Source organism: Crocodylus siamensis, chromosome 7, assembly GCF_052110815.1.
Source record: "Crocodylus siamensis isolate JL-2025a chromosome 7, ASM5211081v1, whole genome shotgun sequence".
In the NCBI taxonomy this organism is placed as follows: domain Eukaryota; kingdom Metazoa; phylum Chordata; order Crocodylia; family Crocodylidae; genus Crocodylus; species Crocodylus siamensis.
The window spans coordinates 70619037-70644488 of record NC_143401.1 but is presented as its reverse complement, the minus strand read 5'-3'; the positions used below and the strand labels follow the sequence as shown (position 1 = coordinate 70644488).

General features: G+C 39.7%; 1 protein-coding gene across 2 annotated transcripts in view; it reads left to right on the top strand.

Annotated features, from left to right (window-relative positions):
• Positions 1 to 25452, top strand: part of ADGRA1 (adhesion G protein-coupled receptor A1) — a 553479-nt gene that overhangs the window by 310375 nt on the left and 217652 nt on the right. Inside the window, exons 11-12 of one of the 2 annotated variants that reach the window (XM_090057369.1) lie at positions 4519 to 4680; positions 8084 to 8299. In XM_090057369.1, the coding sequence (XP_089913495.1) occupies positions 4519 to 4680; positions 8084 to 8299 (378 nt within the window). Of the gene's footprint in view, positions 1 to 4518; positions 4681 to 8083; positions 8300 to 25452 lie in introns of those variants that run through there. The other variant, XM_090057370.1, reaches the window with a different exon arrangement.

The window sequence follows — 25452 nt, the reverse complement described above, 5'->3', positions numbered from 1 at the left end:
AACCGCTGTGTTGAGAATCTGCCTCCAGTCTCCAGCCTGACCCTCAGCCCCTCTCTCTCTCTCTCTCATTCCCTCCCACGGGAAAACTGCTCCCCACTTTTATTCAAGCTTCTCAGCCAATCCCAGCCCAGAGCCCTTCCCTTTTTCTTACGGCTGTCTTTCAAAACTTTGCTGGGGTTACATCACCTCTCCCACTTCCAACAGGGCTGCCTCCAAAGCAGCTTCACTTGACCTCAGAGCCTACAGTGTCCCCACTGGGACAAATTCTGTCTTTCTGCCAGGCAGCCCTCTCCATTATTTCTGGTGGGTCCATTTTTTAAATGCTGCTACATACTGAATATTTAAAAAACTTCAAGTGAAGATCCCACAACTTCTTTAGACAGTGTTTTCATTTTCCAATTGCTCTTCTAGTTGGGAAGTTTTTTCATGAGATTTGATATCAGTTACCTTGCCACAGTTTAAACCCATTGCTCTATGCCCTGTCCTCTGTAGAAAGGGATAATAATGTTTCTCTACCTTCTGCTTGGCAGCTGTTCAGAGATTTGAAAATTGCTATCATGTCTCTTCTTAACTCGCCCTTTGTCCAAACTAAATAAACCTTGTTCTTTGGTCTTTCATCACCTGGCTTGCTTTCCAACCTCTTTATCATCTTCACTGCTCACCTCTGGATCCTCTCCAGTTTCTCTGTATTCTTTATAATGCAGTGCTCAAAACCGGACACTGTATTCTAGCTGAGGTGTAACCATTATCTAATAGTGATACCAGTAACATTCTTACATTGGATTTTTTAAACGTAAAATTGCATTTGTTACTTCTGTGACTGCATTACATTGCCGAACTCATGTTCAGTTTGTGATTCACTGCAGCTTTCAAATTCTTCTCAGTAGTACAAGTGCCAAACTACTTATCCTCCCTATTCCATATTTGAATTTCAGTTCCAAGATATCTCTTGTTCACATGAGAACTCAGTGTTCAATATTTATATTTCCAGAATAATGTGTGTGTGTGTGTGTGTGTGTGTGTGTGTGTGTGTGTGTGTGTGTGAACTGAAAAAATGTCACATCTACACGTGTGGAACAGAAAATTTCTTTCAGTATAATGTTTCCTTACAAATGTTTCTCTTCTCCAGTCCTTTTTTTTTCTTGGAGTCCTTTTATATAATATAGGATACTACTTTAAAAAAGTAAGATCAACATGAATTTTAATTGGTTTAACAGATTAAAAATATTTCATAGATTTCATAGACATTTGAGCTGGAAGAGACCCCAGAGAATCATCGAGTCCAGCCCCCTGCCCCAGGGGCAAGAAGTCAGCAGGAAACACAGGACCCCAGGAAGATAAGCATCCAAATGTGTTTTGAAGGCATTCAAAGTGGGTGCTTGAACCGCCTCAGGTGGCAGTCTGTTCCAAACCTTGGGGGCGTGGACAGCGAAGAAGTTGTTTCTTATAGTTTCATAGTTTATAGGGTCGAAAGGGACCTGAGCAGATCATCGAGTCTGACCCCCTGCCATGGCAGGAAAGAGTACTGGGTTCAAACAACCCCAGCAAGGTGATCATCTGCTTCTTAAAGACCTCAGGGTAGGTGCCAGCACCACTTCTCTTGAAAGTTGGTTTCAGATCCTAGCTGCCCTAGCAGTGAAGTAGCGCCTCCTGATGTCTACCCTGAATCTACCCTCTGCCAGCTTATGACTATTATTTCTAGTCAGTCCTGGTAGTGCCTGGGGGAACACAGACTCCTCCAATGCCTGCTGGTCCCCTCTGACTAGTTTGTAACAGGCCACTAGATCCCTCCTCAGCTTTCTCTTGTGGAGGCTGAACAGGTTCAGGTCCCGTAGCCTCTCCTCATAGGGCCTGCCCTGCTGCCCCCGATCATGCGAGTGGCCCTCCTCTGGACCCTCCATGTTGTCCACATCCCTCTTGAAGTGCGGTGCCCAGAACTGGATGCAGTACTCCAGCTGCGGCCTGACCAGGGCCGCATAGAGGGGGAGGATCACCTCCTTGGACCTGCCTGAGATGCATCTGTGGATGCATGACAAGGTGCGGCTGGCCTTCCTGACTGGATTCCAACACTGCTGACCCAAGTTCATCTTGGTATCAGTGATAATTCTAAGATCCTTTTCTGCCTCTGTATTGATGAGAAGGGAGTTCCCCAACCTGTAGGTCTGCTGCTGGTCCTTCCTCCCCAGGTGCATTATCTTGCACTTGTCAGTGTTGAATCCCATCCTATTCTCATCCACCCACCCCTGTAACTTGTCTAGGTCCAGTTGTAGCCTATTCCTTCCTTCTGACGTGCCCACACCCCCCCCCACACACATCTTAGTGTCATCAGCAGATTTGAACAGGGTGCTTTTTACCCCCTCATCCAAGTCACTGATGAAGATGTTGAACAGTGCGGGCCCGAGGACCGAGCCCTGCGGAACCCAATGCCCACATTCTTCTAGGTTGAAAATGATCCATCCACTACCACTCTCTGGGTGCAGCCCTCCAGCCAGTGGGTGACCCATTTGACTGTGTAGGTGTCGACACCACAGCCCCCTAGTTTCATAATGAGAACAGGGTGAGAGACCGTGTTGAAGGCCTTCCAAAAGTCCAGAAAGACTATGTCCACTGCTACCTCTGCATCTAAGGATTCAGTGACCTGGTCATAGAAGGCCACCAGGTTGGTCTGACAGGACCTGCCTCTAATGAACCCCTGTTGGTTGCCCCTAAGCATAATCTCCCCTGCTGGCCCCTTGTGGACATGTGCCAGAATTATTCTCTAAAAAAGCTTGTCCAGGATTATGGTAAGACTAACTGGCCTATAGTTTCCCAGGTCCTCCTTCCTCTGCTTTTTGAAGATGGGAACCACATTGGCCCTCTTCCAGTCCTCCGGCACCACACCAGAGCACCACAAGTGCTCATAAAGCCGTGCCAGGTGTCCTGCAATGACCGCAGCTAATTCCCTCAGTACTCTAGGGTGGAGATCGTCTGGACCAGCTGATATGTCCAGCCTGAACCAGTCGCAGTGGAGTTTGTGACTTTTCGATCTTGTCATCCATTGGGACGCTGTGGTGAACAGACATTCCCCCAGATCCTGATGAGCACCCTGATAAACTTATATGTGGCCACCAGATCACCCCTGAGCCTGTGCTTGTCCAGGCTGAATAGCCCCATTTCTCTCAGCCTGTCATCATAAGGTCTGTTTTCCTGACCTCTGATCATCTGTGTGGCTCTCCTCTGCACCCTCTCAAGCTTCTCCACATCCTTTTTGAATTGCGAAGCCCAAAACTGGACGCAGTACTCCAGCTGCGGCCTCACCAAGGCTGAGTACAAGGGCAGAATGACGTCCTGGGATTTGCTTGAGAATCATCTATGGATGCAAGCCAGTGTTTTGCTCGCTTTACTAGCTGCAGCACCACACTGAAGGCTTATGTTCATCTTGTGGTCAACTATGACCCCCAAGTCCCTTTCATCTGTAATGCTAACCAGCATAGCACTACCGAGCCTATAAGCATGTTGCAGGTTTTTCCTCCCAAGGTGGAGAACCTTGCATTTTTCGGTGTTGAATAAGGTGATTACAATCATATTTGCCTGTTTTTTGAAGTGTATATCTCTTAACTTTGCCATGTAGGACAAAATTCGTTAAGGACCCTAAGAGAGTGTGTTCTGATCTTTGTTCTTGAGCTTACTAGAGGTTTTATAGTACAGATCCACAGAACCAAGAAATCGAAATAACAAATGTTTAACTGATTTTCAAAGGGGTAGTGGACCTGCAAATCTTGCTGACTTAAAATGGAATGAGGTGTGAGTTAACATGTCTAGAAATTGGGCTGTTATAGAATGTACATAGAGACAGTGAAATCAACCACATATAATAGTGCCTAATCCACAAATATTTAAAAAGAAAGAAAAAGACAAGAAAGATTCCTTTAAATCTCTTTTATATTTAGTAATTGTAGGTGTTACTTATAATGATAAGAAAGAAAACGTTGCCAAAAAAGCATTTGAGGCTTTCTGGTAAATTATTGTACCCATCAAAATACAACACACTTGTATTGTGGGTCCTACAATATTAATCCTAAAAGTACCTTCATTTTGTGGGTTTCATCCTCTCTACTGTTTGAAATATGTAAATGAAGTAGTAAATGAAAAGCTCAAAATTACCAACAAGAGATGATCACAGCTATAATCAACAAGTAAAGTAGGAAAACCCTTAACTTAATTTATTTACTAGGAAAAAGTAAAACTGATAGCATCTGCTTTAACCCCAAATTAATAATTTAAAAAAACCTAATCAACTAGCCAACCAATCAAACAAGCCAAATAAAAGTGAATATCTCACAGTTAAGTAGTGAAAGTTTTGTTTATGTTACTTAGCACTTCTGTGTTCTCAGTTTCTATATTTCTCTAAATGTAATGATTTAACAGAGGGGCACGTCTCCTTAAATGATAGAAGATTCTGACTTTCCATTGCACTCATCACTGGTGTTGTTGCTTTAGTTGTCTAATAGTTTTCCTTGTAATGACTTTTCCCTACAGCTTGGAGATGCTATAATTGAAATTGCTAGTAATGTGATGTTGGTAGATGACCATGTGTTATGGATGGCACAAAATGAAGAGAAAGCATGTACCAGAATTGTACAGTGTGTGGAGCACATTGCAAGTCAGATGCTGACCAGTAATACTCAAGTTATTTCAAAGGTATCTCATAAATTTACAACACTTTTTGTTGGGATGTATTTTCTATCATGGTTTCTTTACCAATTTGCATATATGCTTAAGTTTAGTAGAAGACTGCAAATTTTACATTATGTTACTGATTGTCAAAAAGGACACTTATAGGGACTATCACTTATGTTTTCCTCTAAGACATACTACTACAATAATAAATATTCACTATATCAGTCATTGGTGATTATGCAACTATAGTATAATATTCACTTCATTTGTAGGTTGGCCCTCACTGTGGTATCTGGGTCCATTTTAGAAAGATTTGAATTGTGTAAATGAAGAGTTCCCACAAGAGAAAAAACAATACACTCCTTTGTTGTCTGCAACTTTTAATGTGGCTGTCAGATACAATTCTAGATGTTATTAGCTTAAGCCATTTAGGTAGACCTGGCCAAAAAGGTGCATCTTACAGTTCTTTAGAAAGGTAGTAAGTTTTGTGCTTGAGCTTTTTTCTGTAGAGAGTAAATTGTAGAAGCTTGAAACTTCAACTAGGAATGCTCCATAGCTTCCCTTTAGGGATGATCAGCACTCTATACCATAAGGCTAAATACAGATGTTCAAAAGCCCCTGGTAGAAGCGCTCTAACTTATCTCACTTTACTCAAAGTGCAGTAAGTTAGATTGGGGCCAACTGAACAGACATTTGCTGTTCAGTGGTGGGGAGGGGCTTTCACACCTGCACACCTCCCAGAGCATCCTCTTTCCCCAGACCCACTCCCTTGCCAGCTAGCAACTGTCAGCAGTTGCTGGGGAGGAGGTGGGGAGAAGAGGGGAAACAGCCCCCCACAACTTTCTGGCTGGGACCTTGGGGTGGGGGAGACAATCAGGGAGGCTTGGCTTGCATGGGAGATGCACCCTGGACTCTTTCCCCTGCTGCCCCTCCCAATGCTGCAGGGCTAGAGAGGCTATGGGAATAGACAGAAACTCCCTTCCCCTGCCACACTAGGCATGTGGGCCTGGGATCAAAATCTATTACTGGCTTGAGTCAGCTACAGCTGGGAGATGTGGCCAGTGCTCAGGCAGAGCAAACAAGCTCAGTCTGAGGCTAGCGTGTAGCCCTGAACAATATCACCTGGGACAGCAGCAGTTGTGCTCTAAGTTAACACTCAAGAATGGATCTAGACGTTTGATAAAGTCCTTTAACAGAAAATACTTTAGGGCAGTACACATCTATCCAGGATTAACTTAGCGTGTGAGTTACCATTTATAAAAAGCACTTTATTTTCCAGGAACTTCTGGTCTGTTATGACTCCAACTCATGGGTGGCCAACCTGGGTCCATGCATGGCACTAGTGGTACAGGCAATTTGTGTGTGTGGCACATGGCAGATTGGGGATGGAGCAAGAAGAACAATGGCAGATAGGGCAAGAAATATAAAACAGAGTAACAGATTGGGCAGATTGCACAGGGCAGGAACAGGAAGCAAAGTAGAAGATTTGGCAGGGGAAGGATGTTAGAATGGCACTCAGGGAGACTGGAGGGCTAATTTATGGTACTCCTGCCAAAAAAAATGTTGGCCCCCACTGCTCCAAGTTATAACAAGAGCGGGTCTGTTGGTAAGAACATCTGGTTTATTTTAAATGTCATTACAAATGTTATTTAAAATGCCATAGGTCGTACTTGTCCCTACTTTAGGTGCATGTTATCATTCCTATCCAAAGTAATTTTGTTTACACAAAATGTAGATATATGTCCCTAACCTATTTGCTGTCCTTTAGCTTTTTTCTTCTTATAGTTTTCTGTACGAGAATTGGAATACAGTTGAGTATAGCTTACAAATAAACAAAGCTGTGGAGTTTCATATATAGTCTCACGCAGTACTAAACAACTTCTGTTCCTTTTGGAGTTTAGCCAGCAAGCAATTAGCCAGTAAACTGCTTCACTGAAAATGCAGTAGTTTCTTTCAACAGAGTAAAACTGCACAAAGCTCGTGGACATTAGCTTTAGATGTAATCTCTGTAAAATTAAATCTGCTGCTAAATGTATCAGTAGTAAACCATGGCCAACACCCAATGCCTCTGGGGAGGCTTAAAAACACCCTGATGTATATAGCTGAAAAAGTAATGGGTGGGGAGCAGTGCAGCAGGATGGGAGCAACCAGCAAAGCCCAGAAGCATAGGAAATGCCCATAATAGAAAATAGGCATAGCTACACCTAGACCATACCCGACCAGTTACTGTTCAACCTTCCTGAACATTTCCAGTGATGGTAAGTCCACAACTCCCCTAGGCGGTCTATTCCACTGCCTCACTATTTTAACAGTGAAGAAGGTTTTCTGAATATCCAATCTAAATTTACTTTGTTGCAACTTCAAGCCATTGGTCCTTGTCCTCCATTCGGTGGCAAGAGAGAAAAAGTGGTTTTCTTCTTCTTCATGGCAGCCCTTCAACATTTGAAGGGTGTTATCATGTCCCCTCTTAAGTGCATTTGCACAAGCTGAACATGCCTAGTTCCTTCAGCCTCTCCTCATACGACTTGCCTTCCAAGCCCTTGATCATCTTTTTTGCCCACCTCTGGACCCCGTCTAATTTCTCCATGTCTTTTTAAAAACGTGGAACCCAGAGCTGCATGCAGTACTCCATATGAGGCCTATCCAGTGCCTAGTAGGGAGGCACTACCACCTTTCATGTCTAACACCTACTGCTTTTGTTGATGCAGCCCAAACTTAGATTCGTCTTTTGTGTGGCTGCATCACACTGCAGGCTTGTATTGAGTTTGTGGGCTATGAAGGTTCCCAAGTCTTATTCCCTAGTACTACCATCCATCCAACTGTCCTTCATTTTATATTTTTATGTTTTTGAATATTCCTCCCTAGATGTAGCACCTTGCATTTGTCTGCACTGAACTTCATCCTGTTTATTCTAGCTCAACTTTCCAATATGTTGAGAACCCTTTGAATTATGCTCACATCCTCCAATACATTCTCAATCTTTTCCAGTTTCACATCTTCCGCAAACTTGCTCAAGGAGCTTTCTGTGCCAGCATCCAAGCTAAGCTAGCTCTTACAAGCAAGCTCAGGCATTAGGACCAGGGTTAGGGTAGTCCAATCCACAGATCAGAGTTAGATCCTAAGCAGAAACTAAAGTCAGTAGCTGAGAATCGGTAATCAGGACAGGGACTGGAGAATGGGCAGGACCTGGGAATCAGACAGGAACTGGATATGAGAGGTAGGCAGCAACCAGTGTAGGTGCTGATGATTAGGCTTGGAAGGAGGGATGTGATGTGGAGACGAAACTAAATCTTAGTGGGATTACTCACAGTCCAAAGGAAACATGGTGATATTTTTCCCTATGTATACATAAGAGAGAGAGTATACCCAATGCATAATTTATTCTACTGATTTCCTTCAAAATGTATTTTTCAATTTTTGACAGGTGTCTCTTAATATTGCTCTGGAGGCCTTTGTGATCAAACCATCAAGCTTCATAGGAATGACTTGCACAGCCTTTCAGAAAATATCTGCAAATTCAGACAGGTCATTAATCCGTGATGTGGGGAGTTGGGAAGCAGTTTATTACCCGGACCAGTACCTAAATTTTAAATGTAATACTGGCAACCTCAGTGGTTCCTTGGTGAATTTTTCTACCAAGGTAAGTGATACAAATGATTAATATAACTGACCATATAAATGTTTTCATTTGTGTTTTCAAGTAGAGTTCTAATTGGATTGCTGCAGAAATGAAGTTGATAATATAAATTGTGTCATTTTTTAAAAAAAAAGTGTTGTCAAATGATTAACAGAAGATGAAAATGTAACTTCCTGTTGGCCTTAACAATATAATTTTGAGTATCATAACAATGTTTATTTTACTTCTGTGTGTTTTGTTGTGTAGATAAGCCTCAATATTGATTAAATGTTGTCATGCATGACATAAAATACATTGTATAAACAGAGGTAATTTTTATGAATATGTGTGAGCCATCTTCAAGTTGGTGGGAAGGGTGTGATTTAGGAAAGAGTTCTTGGGTGAGTTAAGATTGTAAAGAATGTGACATTCTTAAGATTATCATTTTTACTTCCACTAAATTGTTACACTCTTATCTCTAAAACTGGATATAATAGAACAGTGTTACCTTGGAGTTCTGGAGTAGCCCAAGGAAAACAGTAATAAATAAGCCTCTTAATAGAATTCATTATTATTATCAAATAATGAAGTGGAACAATTAAATTTTGATCTAGCAGGAAATAGAATTTTGCATTTGGTTGAGCGTGTTATTAGATTCAAGTGTTCTAAGGTTGAATTTCTGTTATCCTTCAACGTGATCTTATTTTAATAGGCTTATTTCATAAAATATTTAGTACTCTAAAATGAAACTTTTCTGGGTAAAACTACTAGCTTATTGAACTTTGAGAGCATTTTGATTGCAGTTATTTTCCCCCTTCTGCCTTTTAATCATTTGTATGAATTATGTAATGTTCATGCTGTGCTAAAGGGAGTTCTCAGGAGCCCCTTAGAATTTTTAAAGGAAAAATCCTGTCACCAAACTGAAGGGAAAATTGGAAAAATTACTTTCCTTTTATGTAGTTTATCCCCTCTTTGGACATTATCAAGCCATGTATTCAAAGGGTGACCTATAAAAATGTTTCTGGTTTTGAAGAAGGATTTAACTCTTAAAATTTATGTCATGGAACCAATTGCAGGTACACTGAAACAGCAAGTGTGTATATGTATGGTGAGAGAGCCTCATATCTAGTTTCAGTGAGTGAAAATCCATTGTTTTAAACTGCAGGGTCAACAGGTTTTTTATACTACTCTTTAGATCCCTATTGTTCTATTATTATAACCAAATGTAAGATTTCATCAGGAATGTACTGTTGATACCAAAGAAGTCTTGCAAATCAAGCAAGGGTTCCTTAAAAGGAAACTGTTAAGTTTTTATTTCATAACTTTATAATACATTTTTCTTCTTACTGGTATTTATAAGAACTCCTTGAAAATGAAACCATTTCCTTAGACACATTTCCCTCTTCCAACACATATGAAAAATATTTTTCACATGAGTGCTGGACTGTTGGAATCTATCATCCATTTCTAGAAGAAAAGACCATTGAAGCATTTGTTTAAAAAATGGCAGATTCTGTAAACAGATAAAAAAAACCCCAGAGTGAATTTCTGACCCTACTTACTTTGACAGTCCATTTAAGCTGTATACTGATATGTTCAAAGATTGTAGTTTGGCACAAATCACGCATTATAGGAAGAACAACAATGACCTCTCTATATAGCATATAAGGTTACATTATGCTTCGCATTCTTATTCCATGTTTTTACTCACTCATAGCATTGAGGAACTTTCACCTTTTGAGTTAAATTTTCCAAACTTGGTGACTACCAACAGGTGAACATTCAATGAACTTTAGTTAAAGTGCCTCCACCACCATTTTGAAGCATGGGGATGCTGATGCATGAGATGCAGAGACTGCTGGAGGTGTGCTAATTAGCATGATCTGACAGACTTGATTAATTCTGTTCTGGTGCACTGTAATTACAGTGTGTTGGAGCAGCCTCCCTGCATGTCTATAGGCATCCACTTTGAGGACAGCAATCAGTTATTTAACTGGTGATGTACAAAATGAACATCCCATGAACATTGTGCAGCCATCTTTATATTATGGCAAATGGTAACCACTTACCTCTGGTTCATCTTCTGTTTCTTCCCCCATTGTGAAGTTCCATCTGTGCTTCTGGCCTTGAGTCAATAGAGGGCAATAGAATTAAATAGTTATAATTGTCTGCTAATAAGGATTCCTTCTGCTACAACACTACTTGAGGGAATTGAGAGATTGCTTTCAAATCTACATGATGTATAGAAAGGAAACCCTCAGGGGTTGAATATACATAGAAAATCATGATAGAAATAAAAAATAATGCTTTACTTTTTAGCACGCAAAGTAATTTTGGACTATATTAGATAGCATGAGAGAAGTGAGTTCATTAAGTAGATTATTACCTATCAAGAATGTGTGCATAAATTTATAAATATTATAGCAACATGTTAATGCAGTTTATAGTTAGATTAGGTGGCAACGTCCTTGTATTTTCACTAGGTTATTTCTGAAATCTCTAAAAATTTACTCATCTTAAAGTTAACATGCAAGTATACATGCTGAGTAAATTTTGGTTTTCATTTTTGTCTGAAGAGCAAGATGTTTTCATAAATTGGCTTTTCCCTTATGCTTGCAGGTTAAATAATACTTTTTCATTTTGTTTTAAACAATGGGCTATAGTTTACCTCTCATGTAATTTCTATCTGCAAATATGTGGTAGTCAATTTTCTGGCCCCACTGTCCAGATAAGTGGTGTGGGGCCATAACCTGTGGGTGGGGTGGGTCTATGGGCCAGATCCAGAGTGGGGTCAGTGTGCAGGGTAGGTCCACAGGTGTGATCCCATGCACTGGCCCAGCCCTGTGCATAGGATCCAGGTGTGCCTCAACCCTGCCTACTGTCTAGGCTCTGAGCACGAGGTAGGTATAACATACAGATTTAGTTGTCTGGTTGTGTTTTGTACTTTTTAAAGCTATACGTAACTATGAAAGATGCAAGAAAATGGAGCATCTGAGCCAGAGTTTTTTCATTAAGTTTGACCATCTTAAATTTGAAATGAATGTTTAATGTTATACTTGATTCTTTAGAATATTTCATTTCAGTTCAATATTCTTTGAACATTAATTACAGCTGGATAATAGGGCTGTGCGAAGCTTCGGTCCCTGATTCGATTCAGCGGACATTTGGCCCAATTCGGTGGCCAAATCTCTGAATCTGAATTGAATCAGAAGATCTTTTAATCTCCCTGAATCGATTCAGAAGCCTCTGAATCAATTCAGAGAGATGCAGACGTTCAGCGATTCAGACATAGAGACAGCTTTAAATGTTTTTTTTATATATCTCTAGGTATCAGGGGCTCATGATCCCTTCAGTGCTGGGGCTTATGGAGCATCCCACAGAAGCACAGGGGGTTCCCCAGTATGCTTGACAGCAGACCCCAAAGTGGACCAGAAGCACTTCCGGGTCTACCAGGGAGTGTCCTGCCCCCCCCATGCCCCTCCCAGCTCAGCGACTGGTGCTTCCTGGGTCTGGGGGGGGCACCTGGGGTCCCCCTGTGGCCGATTGCTGGGCCAGGTGGGTGCAGGGGAGGGTCCCCCATGCATTCCCTGGCAGACCCAGAAGTGGACCATGACTACTTCCAGTCAACTTCTGGGTTTGCTGCCAAGTACACTGGAGAACCCCACCACGCTGCTGTGGGAAGCTCCATCCACCCCAGCACTGCAGTGATCATGAGCTGTGCCTGCTATCTCAAGGTATGTAGAAAAAACTTTTAAACCTGTGCCTGTGTCCAAATCGCTGATTCACTGAATCAGCATTGAATCGTCAGATTCGGATTCGGCCGAATCAAATCGGGGACAGTGATTTGAATTAGTGGATTGAATCACTGTCCCTGATTTGAGCCAAATCTGAATCGAATAGGGCCCATTCCGAACACCCCTACTGGATAACTAAAGAAAAAGAGACAAATATTGCAACTATTTTTATTTGCTTCTTGACAGTAAAAGTGTTTTCTTCCTCAGAATTGTCTGAAGGAACAGAACCATGATTTTGGCTCAAAAGTGGACCAGAAGTGTCCAGATCTCTGGAGATTTTCAAATTCATATTTCCTGGTTAGCAAGCATAAACAATGCTAAGCGTCTTAGATGACTAATTGTATGATGAATTAAAAATAGTGAATAAACAAGCAGTAGCTACAGTAAGTAAGTAAATTTTAAACAATTTATTGATATACACTGGATACATTGGCATACACTATTTCAATTATCAGTCCATAATATTTGGAGTCTGTTTTTAAACTGTATGCAAATAGAGAAATAGTATTAATTTATTAAGTTTATTGTGTATAGTTTGGTCCGTTCTGGTTTTTAATGCGAGAGAAACCTAAAAAGGCACGATGTACTGAATATTGTGTCAAACCAGTAACAAAGAATGAATTATAATACCATATTTACTCAAAGAGAAGATGGCTAATTATAAGACAACTATAAGACTATTATAAATTTATTATAATTTTCCAAGTATTGAATCTAATTATTGGAGGTTTGTCTTGAATTTGTACTTTCAGTTCTGTAGCAGTGGGAAGGGGACATCTGGGGAGTCAGGTAGCCCTTTGCTGTCTGCTTCCCCTTAACTTTTTTCCCTGGCAGCCCCTTCTCCCTCTTCTTACTATCAGACCCTGCTCTGTCTGCATACATGGAAGTGAGGAGCAAATCTGAAAATAATAATGTTGAAATTAAACATGGATGTAGCAATTTGCATGTAGTACCCCTAATATAGTTCATCCAGAATTGATGCCTTTACCTTTTTTTGAAACTGCTGGAAGTTTTAGCACAGGTACTCCATAAACAGACTTTTGAGATGCACTTTGGTACCTAATTATTTGTAGCACGAAGAACAAATCAGTTCTGAATTAAATTCTAAATTTCGACTGAGCAGAGATCAGTCATTATCACCAGCAAGTACCCTACCTCCCAGACTCATCAGTCTGGGGCTTCAGATACTCCCATATTCATGGCAGGCATGCTGTGTGCAAGCCCTAACCCCAGAGGCCTTGGAGTTCAGATGCCCCCTAATCCTGCTTGCCCCTAGCCAAAAGGTTGAAGGAGCAAGCTAGGGGGAAAGCCCAAAAGTAATCCTACATCACCATAAATTGTGTAGCTGAGATCCTTAAATTTGGAGGTATTTGTAGACTTTCACAGGAGTCAGCCTGCCCACAATGCAAGAAACAGGCCTTCACCCTCTAACTATACTTGTGTCCATTCAAGGCCAAGAAGATGGTAGGTCTGGTTGATCATGTTATCTCCCCTGCCAGGTATATATGTAGCACAAACTGTGCGTAATGCATACATGAATTCAAAGCAAAAGGCTTGTGAACACAGTTCATTGGGCTGGGCCCTACTAGAGTCCAGAGCATTTCAAGTCATGATGACTCCACAGCTCAGCACTGCTCAGTATGTGTGTGTATTCCAGCTATCCTCCCCTTCTCCCTGAAGGATTCATGTACTAATTAGCCCTCACTCATGACTGGAACCAGATATTCTTGTCACAAGTTCTGGGATGCTCCAAAAATTCATATGCAGTCAAAGTGCAGGGCAATTTCATCCAGCTTTCACCTCATGGAGGGTGGGACCACATTAATCATAAGCACCAGACTGACAGAAGGAACAACAGAGCGATACTGGGTGAACTGTATGCAAGGTTATGGCTCACCATGACTAGAAAAACTGTTGTGAGTGAGGAGGACTGCACTTAATGGGCACTACTGTATGCCTTATTCAGATGGGCTACACCAAGGGTTTTCAACTGGTGGTAAGTGTACCTTTGGGGGTACTTTGGAAGGCCCCAGGACCACAGCAGGGGTGTGGAGAAGCTGATGGCACTTTTGGTTTTGCTAGCGCACAGGGGATCCCTCTCTTCCCCCTCCAACCCCCTCCTCGTCAACCATCCGCTGGGGGTACCCCGAACAAGAAGGGTTAAAAACCCCTGGGCTACACTAACCTGTTCTTGTGATAGATTCCCATCAGCATGTTTGCCCAATGTGGGCCATGAATTTTGTAGTCATGCTTAGAGTTGGCTGCATTAATCAGCTTCATAGTTTTTCCCCATGCTAACTGGTGGCGGTGGAGAAACCTTGTCTTGTATTCAAGTAAATATGGTAGTTAAATGAAAGTAAGGATAAACAAAAGAGTAAACAGTAATTCACAGAAGTTGTGGAGATATAGTGCATCAAATCTGATGGAAGTATATTAAAATTATCACCAAGTTCCATTCTTTTGGGAAAAACATGAAATGTTTTCAACATCTCCCAGATCCAACTGCTCTTCCTGTCTGAGGCACAGATCTTTAATTAAATATGAGTTTTAACTTGACAGTATTTTCTATAAAGTCAATCATGGCACATGGTCAAGGCAAAAGAAATCAAGCGCCTAACAGCTAGAGCCAAATATAATGAAGGTAGGCACTGTGGAAATTGCCCCTTACAGCTTTTAACCATTATCATCCTCAAATCCTATTAATATTAGAGACCTGTAAAATCAATAGTTACATGATTAAGTCACGCTCAGGAAAGCGTTTAAGTTTGACTTCAGACTTAGGAGAAAGTAAAGCATGGGAACCATAAACCTGTGCATGCATGTGCATTAGAGGTGGAGAGAGGGTTTTTTGTTTGTTTTGTTTTGTTTTTGCCAAGTTCCAGATTAAAGAACTTCCACCACTGTTCATTATGCACTGTTCATTATTCATTATGCAGCACCAGAATTACAGCTTCTGATTCTTTTGGCTTCTGTTTGGCCATTGTCTTAACACATGGTCCCAGGCTGCATTCTGTCTCCTGTTCTGGCTGACTTCGATACTATGAAGGTACCACAACAAGTGATAAATTAAGATGAGAATTCCAGCATGTATGGGGGCCAGCTTGTGAGATTTCAGTGCCAGTTTCATTTGAACCCAGTTTCTAGTCCTCATTCAGCCTCAGAGCTGAAAAGTAATTTAAATCTTGTCTGTGTCCAGACTGATTCTCTAACCCTACTGTAGTGTGTAAAATATATTAGTTAAATATTTAGCCCTTTCATACTATGATTAAAGTTGCATTAGCAGGAAACATTTTTCCAAAAACCTCCTTTCTTAACAGTCAAGTTTGTAACATGTGCAGGGTCATCAAGTTCACATTCATAAATAAACTTTGCAGAAAGCTTCCTTTTTTTTTTCCTGAGAGGTCTTAGTTTAATTTAAAGCTCATTCTGCATACAAAAACCACAGCAGAAATCCTTACCTTCCTTTGGCATTCACCTTACACAAAGGCAAATAATTGATTTAATGTTCCAGAGGTGCAACTCATATAAAAAAATTTAAAATGCTTTGTTTTTTACAATTCAAGTTAAGTATATTGTACTCTACATGTTGCTTTTAGCTTTTCAATTCTGTTTATTTCATATATTTTTCAGAGCAAGAGTGGCCTTTTGATTTGTCAGTTTGCATTATGGGAGATGGCCATCTGGTAAAATGTTAAAAGTTGAATTGATATAACTTTAAATATGTCAACCAAAAAGAAATAGGCATGCATTTAAAAAAAAAATTACCAAACCCTGATTACTTGTTTAAAATAAGATATGTTGAGATGATAAATAATTTTAATAGACCCGTTACCATAGTGAATTCTGGATTGAAAAGTATAAAAAAAACTCTGGGATGAGGAGAAAGGAATATAATACAGGTATTCCTGCCACCAAACAAACACTTATCTTGCAGCAGCAACAACTGCAGAAAGTAGAAAAAGCTCAAAAAGAAATTTTGAAAAGGCAAATTAATAGTTCCAGAAAACAGGACTTAAAATGAAAATGGCTTTCACTTTTTAATTCAGCATATCTGAAAAGTTCAGAAATATATAGATAATTAATTGTATCTATGTATAATTAACTTTCCTATTAATGCAAAACCTAATTATTATATAAAGAATTATTATTATTTATACTGTTTCAATACCAGAATATTTGATATGAGCAGTTAACCAACTATAGGTCTAAAAATGTTTTCATAATGTATTTTCACAAAACTAATTAGTTTTGACTTGGCTTTTGAAAAATTTCTCTTCCTCTGTTAGAACAAAGACATTTGGAAACTGTCCTTTCAGCTCTGTAATAGTTATATTCTAAAAATGGTTATTTTCCTTTTGTGGTTGCAATTTTCAGCCACATGTTTAGCCACATGTTTATGTCCCTATCTGATGTTTGTGAAGAATTCTGTGTTTTTAGACTTGAGGCACCCCTCCATAGATTCAAAGCATCCCTCAGTAAACTTTATGCACCCCTCAGTATGTGTCAGCTCTGTTTTCACTCTTTTTTGACTACAGAAAAGCAGTAGAGCAATTTATCTGTTGCAAAGAACTCACAAAGATAATGACAAGTCAGAATGATTTTAATACTGTGGATTCCTCTTTGGAAACCCTGCATTTAATTTGTGAACCACTTTTGCACACTTAACAGTCCTTATATTGCATGGCACATCACAGCACCCTTAAAAGGATCTCTTAAAAAGTTTTACTGACTTCAGTCCAGAATGCATTGATTAAAAATATACTGTTCATATGTAGCCAGAATGTGGATATACCTAAAATTTAGTTAGGATAAATACAAATAAAGAATTTAGAATTCAAGGAAAACCAAAATGTTGTGAAATACAGGAAAATATAATATGAAGTGATATCTTTCTTCTTTCCTCATAACTATTAAATATTTTGTGGTACCTAGGATTGTGGATTCTGTTAAGTCAGTGTTCTAGCCAAATTTCCTAACCTGAAATTCTTTCAACATACAGATGGATATGATTTTGTTCACTTTTGCATTAAATTTATTGCACCATTAAACAGTGATGTGTTTGGCTCCAGTTATAGTTGTACTTCAGCTACAGATGAAATGGTTCTCATGGAGCTCTTTGTGCATTTACACTACCTGCACATACAATACTACCTATAAAAGTCAAGATTTAACATGTGGTACCATACCACAGTAGCAGCACTGTGTTTAGACTAAGAGAGAAGTGTAGAATATCTGATATTAAAGTAATATTTAATAAAATGATTGGTAGACATAGGGTATATGCAAATGTAATACTTGGATTGACCAAACTGGCGTTACGCTGATCTAAGTGTTGATCTGTACAGACATTTGAGGAGATTAGATCAGACAAAAATGGCTGGTTTAATTTAATTTCTAAATTCATCTGAGGAGGTGCATTAACTTATATTGAGCATAGGTTAGACCAATCTACTGAACATCCGTACGCATTTGGAGTGTGGCCTCAGGGTTGGGAAAGCACAACCACTCACCCCAGCCCCAGGGCTGCACCTTTTTCTCTGCCCCCCCCCATCCTGATTGTACTATTTTTAGCTCCCTGACCTCCCCACCCCTGGATGGACAACCCCCTCTGTGGATCTGCCAACCCCCAGACCCGCCAAAACTCCCCTTGAACCCACTAGCCCTTTCCAATTTCACCTGCCCCTCCCCCCCACCTTGACTTACTCAGATCATGTTCCCTAGTTAGCTGCATGACTGGCAAACATCTGCACAAGAGAGACCCACTCCATGATCATGTGGTTTAAAGAAAGTCTCATGATCAAAGATTGGGTCCAGGGAACCCATAAAGAATAAAAAAAGTTACAGTTCTCTAAGACACATTTATGTTAATGAATTTTCTGGATTACATTTTTAGGAAGAATGTCACATTATTTGTATTGCCAAATACTAATGAATCCTTTACATAGTTTCATAGTTTCACAGATGTTAGGGTCACAAGGGACCTATTATATCGTTAAGTCCGACCCCCTGCCTTGGGCAGGAAAGACTGCTGGGGTCAGAAACTAGCCAGATATCTGTCCAATCTCCTTTTAAGTGCCTCCAAGGAAGGGGTCAGCACCATTTCCCTTGAAAGTGTATTCCATATTTTGGCAACCCTCACTGTAAAGAATTTTTTCCTGATGTCCACTTTGAATTTGCTCTCTACCAGTTTGTGGCTATTATTTCTAGTTAGCCCTATAGGTGCTCTGGTAAACATTGTATCCCCTATTGCTGGCTCCCTCTGATGAGTTTGTAGGTGGCCATGACAACACCTGTCAGCCTCCTCTTGTGGAGGCTGAAGAGGTTCAGTCTCCCAATTGGTCCACATAGGGTTTTTTCTGTAGGCCTTTAACCAGATGAGTGGCCCTCCTCTGAACCCTCTCCAGGCCATCCACATCCCTCCTGAAATGCGGTGCCCAAAACTGGATGTGGTACTCCAGCTGCGGTCTGACCAATGCTGCATAGAGGGGAAGTATCACCTCTCTAGGCCTTTACTTATGTGAGAAAGGGTGCTGTTAGCTTTACTTCTTACCTCATCACACTGGTGACTCATTATCATTTTGGAGTCGACTACTACTCCAATATCCCTTTTCACAGTTGTGCTACCAGAATGGTACTTCCCAGGCTATAGGAGTATTGATGATTCTTCCTCCCAGGTGCAACATATGACATTTATCCGTGTTAAATTGCATCCTATTCTGTTCTGCCCATATCCCCAGCCGGTCCAAATCAGCCTGGATTCACCCCCTTCCATTTAATTTGTGTACCTCCCCCCATAGTTTGGTGTCATCAGCAAACTTGGACAGAGTGCTTTCTATTCCCTCATCCAAGTCACTAGTGAAGATATTGAATAGTAACAGTCCCAGGACAGAGCCTTGGGGGACTCTGCTGCCTACGTTTCTCCAGGTAGAAACTGACCCATCCACCACCACTCTCTAGGTGCATCCCATAAGCCCATTTTCTACCCACCAGATGGTAATAATCTACATTGCAACTGTTTAGTTTATTTATAAGAATTGGGCGTGACACTGTGTCAAAGGCCTTTTTAAAATCTAAGTAAATAACATCTACCTCTATTCCTTCATCAAAGCATTTTGTGACCTGGCCATAAAATGAAACCAGGTTAGTCAGGCAGGATCTGCCTGCTATGAACCCATGCTGATTGCCCCTTAGCATTATTTTACCCGCAATTTTCTCAAAGGTCTTGCCAAAGACAGAGATGAGACTTATATTTACTTTTATATTTATGAGGCTTATAGTTACCCGGTTCCTGCTTCCTCCTCCTCTTAAAAATAGGGACCACATTTGTCCTTTTCCAATCCTCCAGGACCTGTTCTGAGCACCATGAGTGCTCAAACAGTTGTGCCAGCAGCTCCACTATGACTCCAGCTAATTCCCTAAGTACCCTAGGATGAAGGTCATCAGGGCCTGTTGACTTAAATACATTCAACCCCTCCAGGTGCCCCTTTACTAGATCAGCATGAATAGTTTGTGGGTTGGTATTTACACTGGGTTTACCCAGTCCCAATGATTTGTATTCATGTCCAGGAACACAGATGCAAAGAAATCATTTAGAAGCTCCACTTTGGCCATCTTATCTTTTACTAGTTATGCTAGTTCATCCTGAGGGGCCCTAAGTTACCCTGCACCTTCTTTTTTCTTCCTATGTACTTAAAGAATGACTTTCTGTTATCCTTAACTTTTGCTGCCAGCCTAAGCTCCATTTCCACTTTGGCTCTCCTCACTGTTTCCCTGTAAGCTCGAGCCTAGCAGGTATACTCCTCCTTGGTGGCAGCCCCCTGCTTCCACAGTCTATAGGCCTCTTTTTCCCCCCTAGGCTCTCCTGGATTTCCTTGGTCAACCAAGAGGGTTTCTTTGCTTTTTTGCCCCCTTTTATGTGTACTGGGATGGTCCTTTTCTGTACCTGCAGGATTACTCCCTTGAGAAACACCCACCCGCCCATCTCTCCAAGGCTTTTACCAGTCAGTCCCTCACTAACTAATCTCCTAAACTTGTTGAAGTTGGCTTTCCTGAAGTCTAGCACTTCCGCCCTACTCGTTATCTTCCCCACCTTTCTCCAGATAGTGAACCCTATCAATAGGTGGTCACTATCCCTTAGGTAACCTTGCATCTGCAGATCCTTGACCAAGTCATCCCCTGTGGCCAGTACCAAGTCTAGTAAGGCATTTCCCCTAGCAGAAACATGTACCTCCTGTGATAGGTGATGGTCCTGTAAGGAGGTTAGAAACTTTTGTGAGCGGGCACACCTGGCTGCCTGTTTCTGTCAGCAAATGTCTGGGAAATTTAAGTCACCCATGACGACTAGCGCGCTGCCTCTGAGAGCTGTCTCGAGAATTCTAGGTCTAACTTGTCCCCCTGGTGTGGGGGTCTGTAGTAGACACCCACTACCAAGTCCCTTTCACCCCGACCACCCTGTAAACTGACTCATAGTACCTCAATTTGCCCTTCTTCTTGGCCCGATTTAACTATGGAAGATGTATATTGCTCCTTAACATAGAGAGCAATGCCCCCCCTCCCTTTTTAGCCCTCAATGTCCACTGCCCAGTCATGGGTAGGATCCCATCAAGTTTCTGTTAGCCCAACAGAAACTTTTCTGTCTTTCTTTCTCTCTTTCTCTCTCACTTTCTTTCTCTGTGTTTCTCTGTCTGTCTCTGTTTCTCTCTTGCTGTTACTCTCTCTCTCTTTCTCCTTCCCACTGTTAAATTGCTGCAGCCATCATTTCGATGTTAAAAGCTGAAATCAAAATTATGCATAAACCATATATCCATCTACCAAGCAATGAGCAATGAACTTTCACTTACTTTGATTTGGACTAAAGTGACATACAAGACATATGATACATCTTTGCACAGGAATAAATTCAATTGCATTTAGTTTTAGAAGTAAGAAGCAGAATGATGTGGGAAAAAAATGAATTACATCTCTTTAGTTGGTAGCATTGGGTAGTTCTAATGGAAACATAATGTATTTGCTTCCTTCCAAAAATAAACAAAAACCAGACAAAAAGAAAAAGAAAACCAATTCTTGTTTTCTCCAATATGCCTGATTTATCCATTTATGTAACATTGGGCATATCTACATGTTCATTCATGTGGTTTTGGTAATGTATATTAAATTTAGGTTGGATATTAGGAGCATTTTTTTACTATGAGTGTGTTCAAGCAAGGGAACAGACTATGTAGAAAAGTTGTGAAATCTCCACCCCTGGAAATTTTCCAAAGCAGGTGAGACAAACACTTATCTGGGATATTTTAGTTAGGGATACTCTTGCCTTAACCAGGGACTTGGACTAGGTGACCTTCTGAGGTCCCTTCCAATCCTACTTTCCTATGATCATTTTCCATGGGCAAACATCATAACATTCTGTCCTTTAAACTTATTCTGATTTTCTTATGTCTTGCTACCTTAGCTTTTGTAAATACATGAACAAATATTATATTGACTTTATATGAGGGTATAACACATCCTAGAGAGTGGTCCAGGTCTCTAATTATCATGTTTCTTCTTCTTTTCTTTTCTTTCTCCCCTATTATTGAAGCATTGTTTCCCGAAGTGCATTAGAAGATTGGTTTATTTATTATGATCAAAGAAAGCAAAATTGCCAAACTCCTTCATGTGCAATATGCTGTTAAATGGTAGCTTGTATACTAATTAAGATAAATCTGATGATAAAAATACATTGACATTGTAACAGTTAATAACACAGCACATTAATTGTCAAGAAATATCTTTAAGTGAAGTTAATAATTTTAATTGTGATCAAAACTAGTATAATACTGAGTATTATGCAAGTGTTTTGATGGCCAGATTCTGGAGAGACAACAGCATCTTAAGATTCTAAATAAAAGTCTACAGTGTCAAAAGACAAGGCTAGAGAGTTCCACAGTAAAGCACTCCCTACCCTCTGCCTTGCAAAATGGAGTTCCCATAGCTGGCGTGGCAAGGAACAGGATACACATCACTAAAGTCCTCAAAGAAAGCAATGCTTATTAGCCTATAAAGCAGAAGCAGGATGTGCTTCACTGCAGTGCAGCTTACCATGGTTCTCTGACACTAAAGATACACTGTAATTCTAATTTTGCAGTAATGAGTGTGTATATATGTTCTTTAGATATGGTAGACTGTAAGACCCAATGTATCTTATTGTATTGTAGTTCTAGACATGAATTTAATACCCAGAACTTTTTTTTTTTTTTTATATATTCTTGATTGATAGATTCACTTTTTTTCACTCAGTACACTGGACTTGATACTGTGTATGAACATGCACTTTGCTGTGCAGAGTGTGAAAGGAGCATCCGATGGAGAGTTACAATTTGTTCATTTGAAATGTTCACATTGCATGACTTTTTCTGTATACTATCATCATCTACTTCAGCCATTTAAAGTAGGCAAACTGGTTTACAAATTTAGTTGTCTTAAAATTTATACTTTCACTTATAAGACCAGGATGTGAAAACTGAGTGTAAGTGTTTGGGTGTATAAATTAAGTTGTAAAAAGCCAAACATAGTGTTAGGCTCAGATGTCATGTATGCAATTGTTCCCAATTTATTGTATATTCATATATTCACTTCATTATAGAATATTTTTATTCATCTTTATATAGCTAAATGTTACAAACGTAATACTTTTATATTCTCTTTGAAAAAAGCTCAGAACAAAAAAGTATTATGGCACTGTATGGTATATGTATTTTTGGCAGCACACTTTAAAACTTGATAGGCAATTTTAAGTATATACACTATGGTTGTTTTATTGCGTGCCAGTACTTCCTTGGAGAAATTTTTGCAAGTAACAACTACCTCTGCAATGATAAGAATGAAATTAATTTACCAACAAGCTTGTTGGCTACCAATTTCATCTGTTATGTGTTTCAGTTTATGTTAACTAAGCTTTATTACACAGGGCGATAACATCATGGTCGATACTCCCACCTGGCATCAAGTTTTCTTTTGGAAACTTGTCTTTCACAAGTGACATTTTCACGTGATTGAAAGTATTTCTGGATTTTTGGAATGATATTTTAAGGTCTTTTGTAGGCCCAGTGAAATGAATTCTAGGTCTCCAATACATCTGGACTATATGTTTAACCAATTAACCATTACTGTTGCAGAAAACAGTTTTCAAAATAGAACGTATATGCATACTCATGCCCATGTGTGCACATTTAAAAAAAATATAAAATCTCAGGGTTCTGAAGCCAGCCTCATGATTTTGAGGGTCTGTGCCATGTGGATGAATTCGCAATACTCAGATGCTCCTTTTTCAGTGTTTTAAAAAGTTAGTTTTAAAGAGAGAGTTTTAATTAACATGTTAATAGATGATGTGCTTAAGAAATAACTCTTGAACGACCTATAAACAGGAAAACTATCCAAAAAATTCAAGAAGAAAAAAAATGAAGAATAAAAGGAGGAGATAGGTTATTCTGTAGCAGGTAAAATTTATATTGCAGGATTAAAATTTTTAGGGTTAATACCCCAGTGAGACAAATTAGTACTAATTTCTTAAAATAAGTAATTATGTGGTAAGCTTATTGGGGAAAATAACCGTTATCTTAAGCAGACTTGCCCGTATAGGGAAGCTGACTGCAGTTGTAATCCCTCAGTTTTGTTTACTATTTTAGATGAAATATCTGACATTTATATTCTAAGTTATGATGTAAGATTGCATGACTACTGTCCCTTTGGGTATCTCATACAGAGATATGCACTCTATCTCATGAGGCCATCTCACAGAAAGAAATTTTATGTAAATAAGTGTTGATCTGATTCAAGTTCAGACTGAGAACATGTCCTGCATTACTGAATTGTGTATAATGTAATAAATGAAGGAAAAGTTGGAAATTATGATAACTGAACTCTTAGTCAAAATATGCTGTAGAGACCTGTAAAGTGCTGCCAGGTATGGTCATAGTTTATCTACTTATATTACATATTGTAAAAATTATACCTTCAAAATTCCTTACTTCTACTACTAAATACATTGTCGTAAACTGTTTTTAATTGTCTGAATTGCTAAGATTTATATTTGATTTTAGAGAGTTAAGAACTTAGGATAGATATTCAGAATTCAGGATATATATAGATATATATCTATATATACCTTTCTATAGATCTATGTATAGCTATATATATACTATATATATATATATACACACTATATATACTATATATCTATATCTAGATATAGTATATCTATATAGATATAGACATAGCTCTGTGTGTATATGTATAAATACAGCTGCAAGTCCAATACGTTTGTATAGGAACTTGAAACAAATTCCTCCTTCAAGAAATTATATTGATTTATTGCAAACATTTCTAATAAGTTTCTAGTTTGCCTATATCACAGATAGATATGAATTTAATGCTAACTTCTCTAGGAATTATTTAATTTATATCTGTTGGCTTATGAATGAGTGGAGTCTGCCTACTTGATTTTAATAATGCTTGACCCATTATCTTGGTCTTAAAAAGGTACACACATGTATCTGATTTGTGTATGCACACTGGTTATCATTTGAACGTGTAATTTAAACAAAAACAAAAGATGACATGCAGCAAATACCTTCACTTTTTTGTCCATTGTACTTATTTATCTTTTAAACTGTACATTGTCTCTAAGTATGTGGCAAATGATTATCCTTCTAAACTAACAGCATTTGTACACATCATTTTCTGTCCCGCAGTGCACCACAGATCCATGCTTTGGCAGACTTGACTAATTCAATCTGCTGCACACACAAGCTTAGGTGAACTGCGCTGCACGATGTGCAGTTGTATAAGCAGCAAAATGTGCACAGAAAATGGTGGCAGTGTGCTTTTGAACTAAAACACCTCAGATGTGTTTTAGTTCAAAAGTGTGCTGCTGCCATTGTCTTGGTACTACTGTTCATTTCACTACTCATAAACTGCAAGCATCACAGTGCCAGGCACTTTTCAAAGTGCCCAGTGCTGTAGTGTTTGCATGTGTAAAAATGATGTAAATGTCTACATACAGCTTTTGCAAGATTCATTTAGATTCTGTAACTTATTATTTATGCTAAGAAATAAAATCTTTTTGACCTCCAGAAAAAAATTAAGCCACAAAGCTTAATCTGATATAAAGTAAAATGTAAAGTTTTAGCTCAACCCTTGGCCTGTGAGCAAGATCTGGACGCCAGTAATATGTCATCCAGCCCACTGGGCTGCTCATAGGTCTGAAAATTTTGTGAAGGGGGAACAGTACCATGGTTTCCCTGCTGCCAAATTTCCAAACACATGGGGAATCCCAGGCCTTGTGTGTCAGATTGTGTGTGCAGGGGCCTGATCCCAGCATGCAGGGTTAGTACTAGGCCCCAGAGC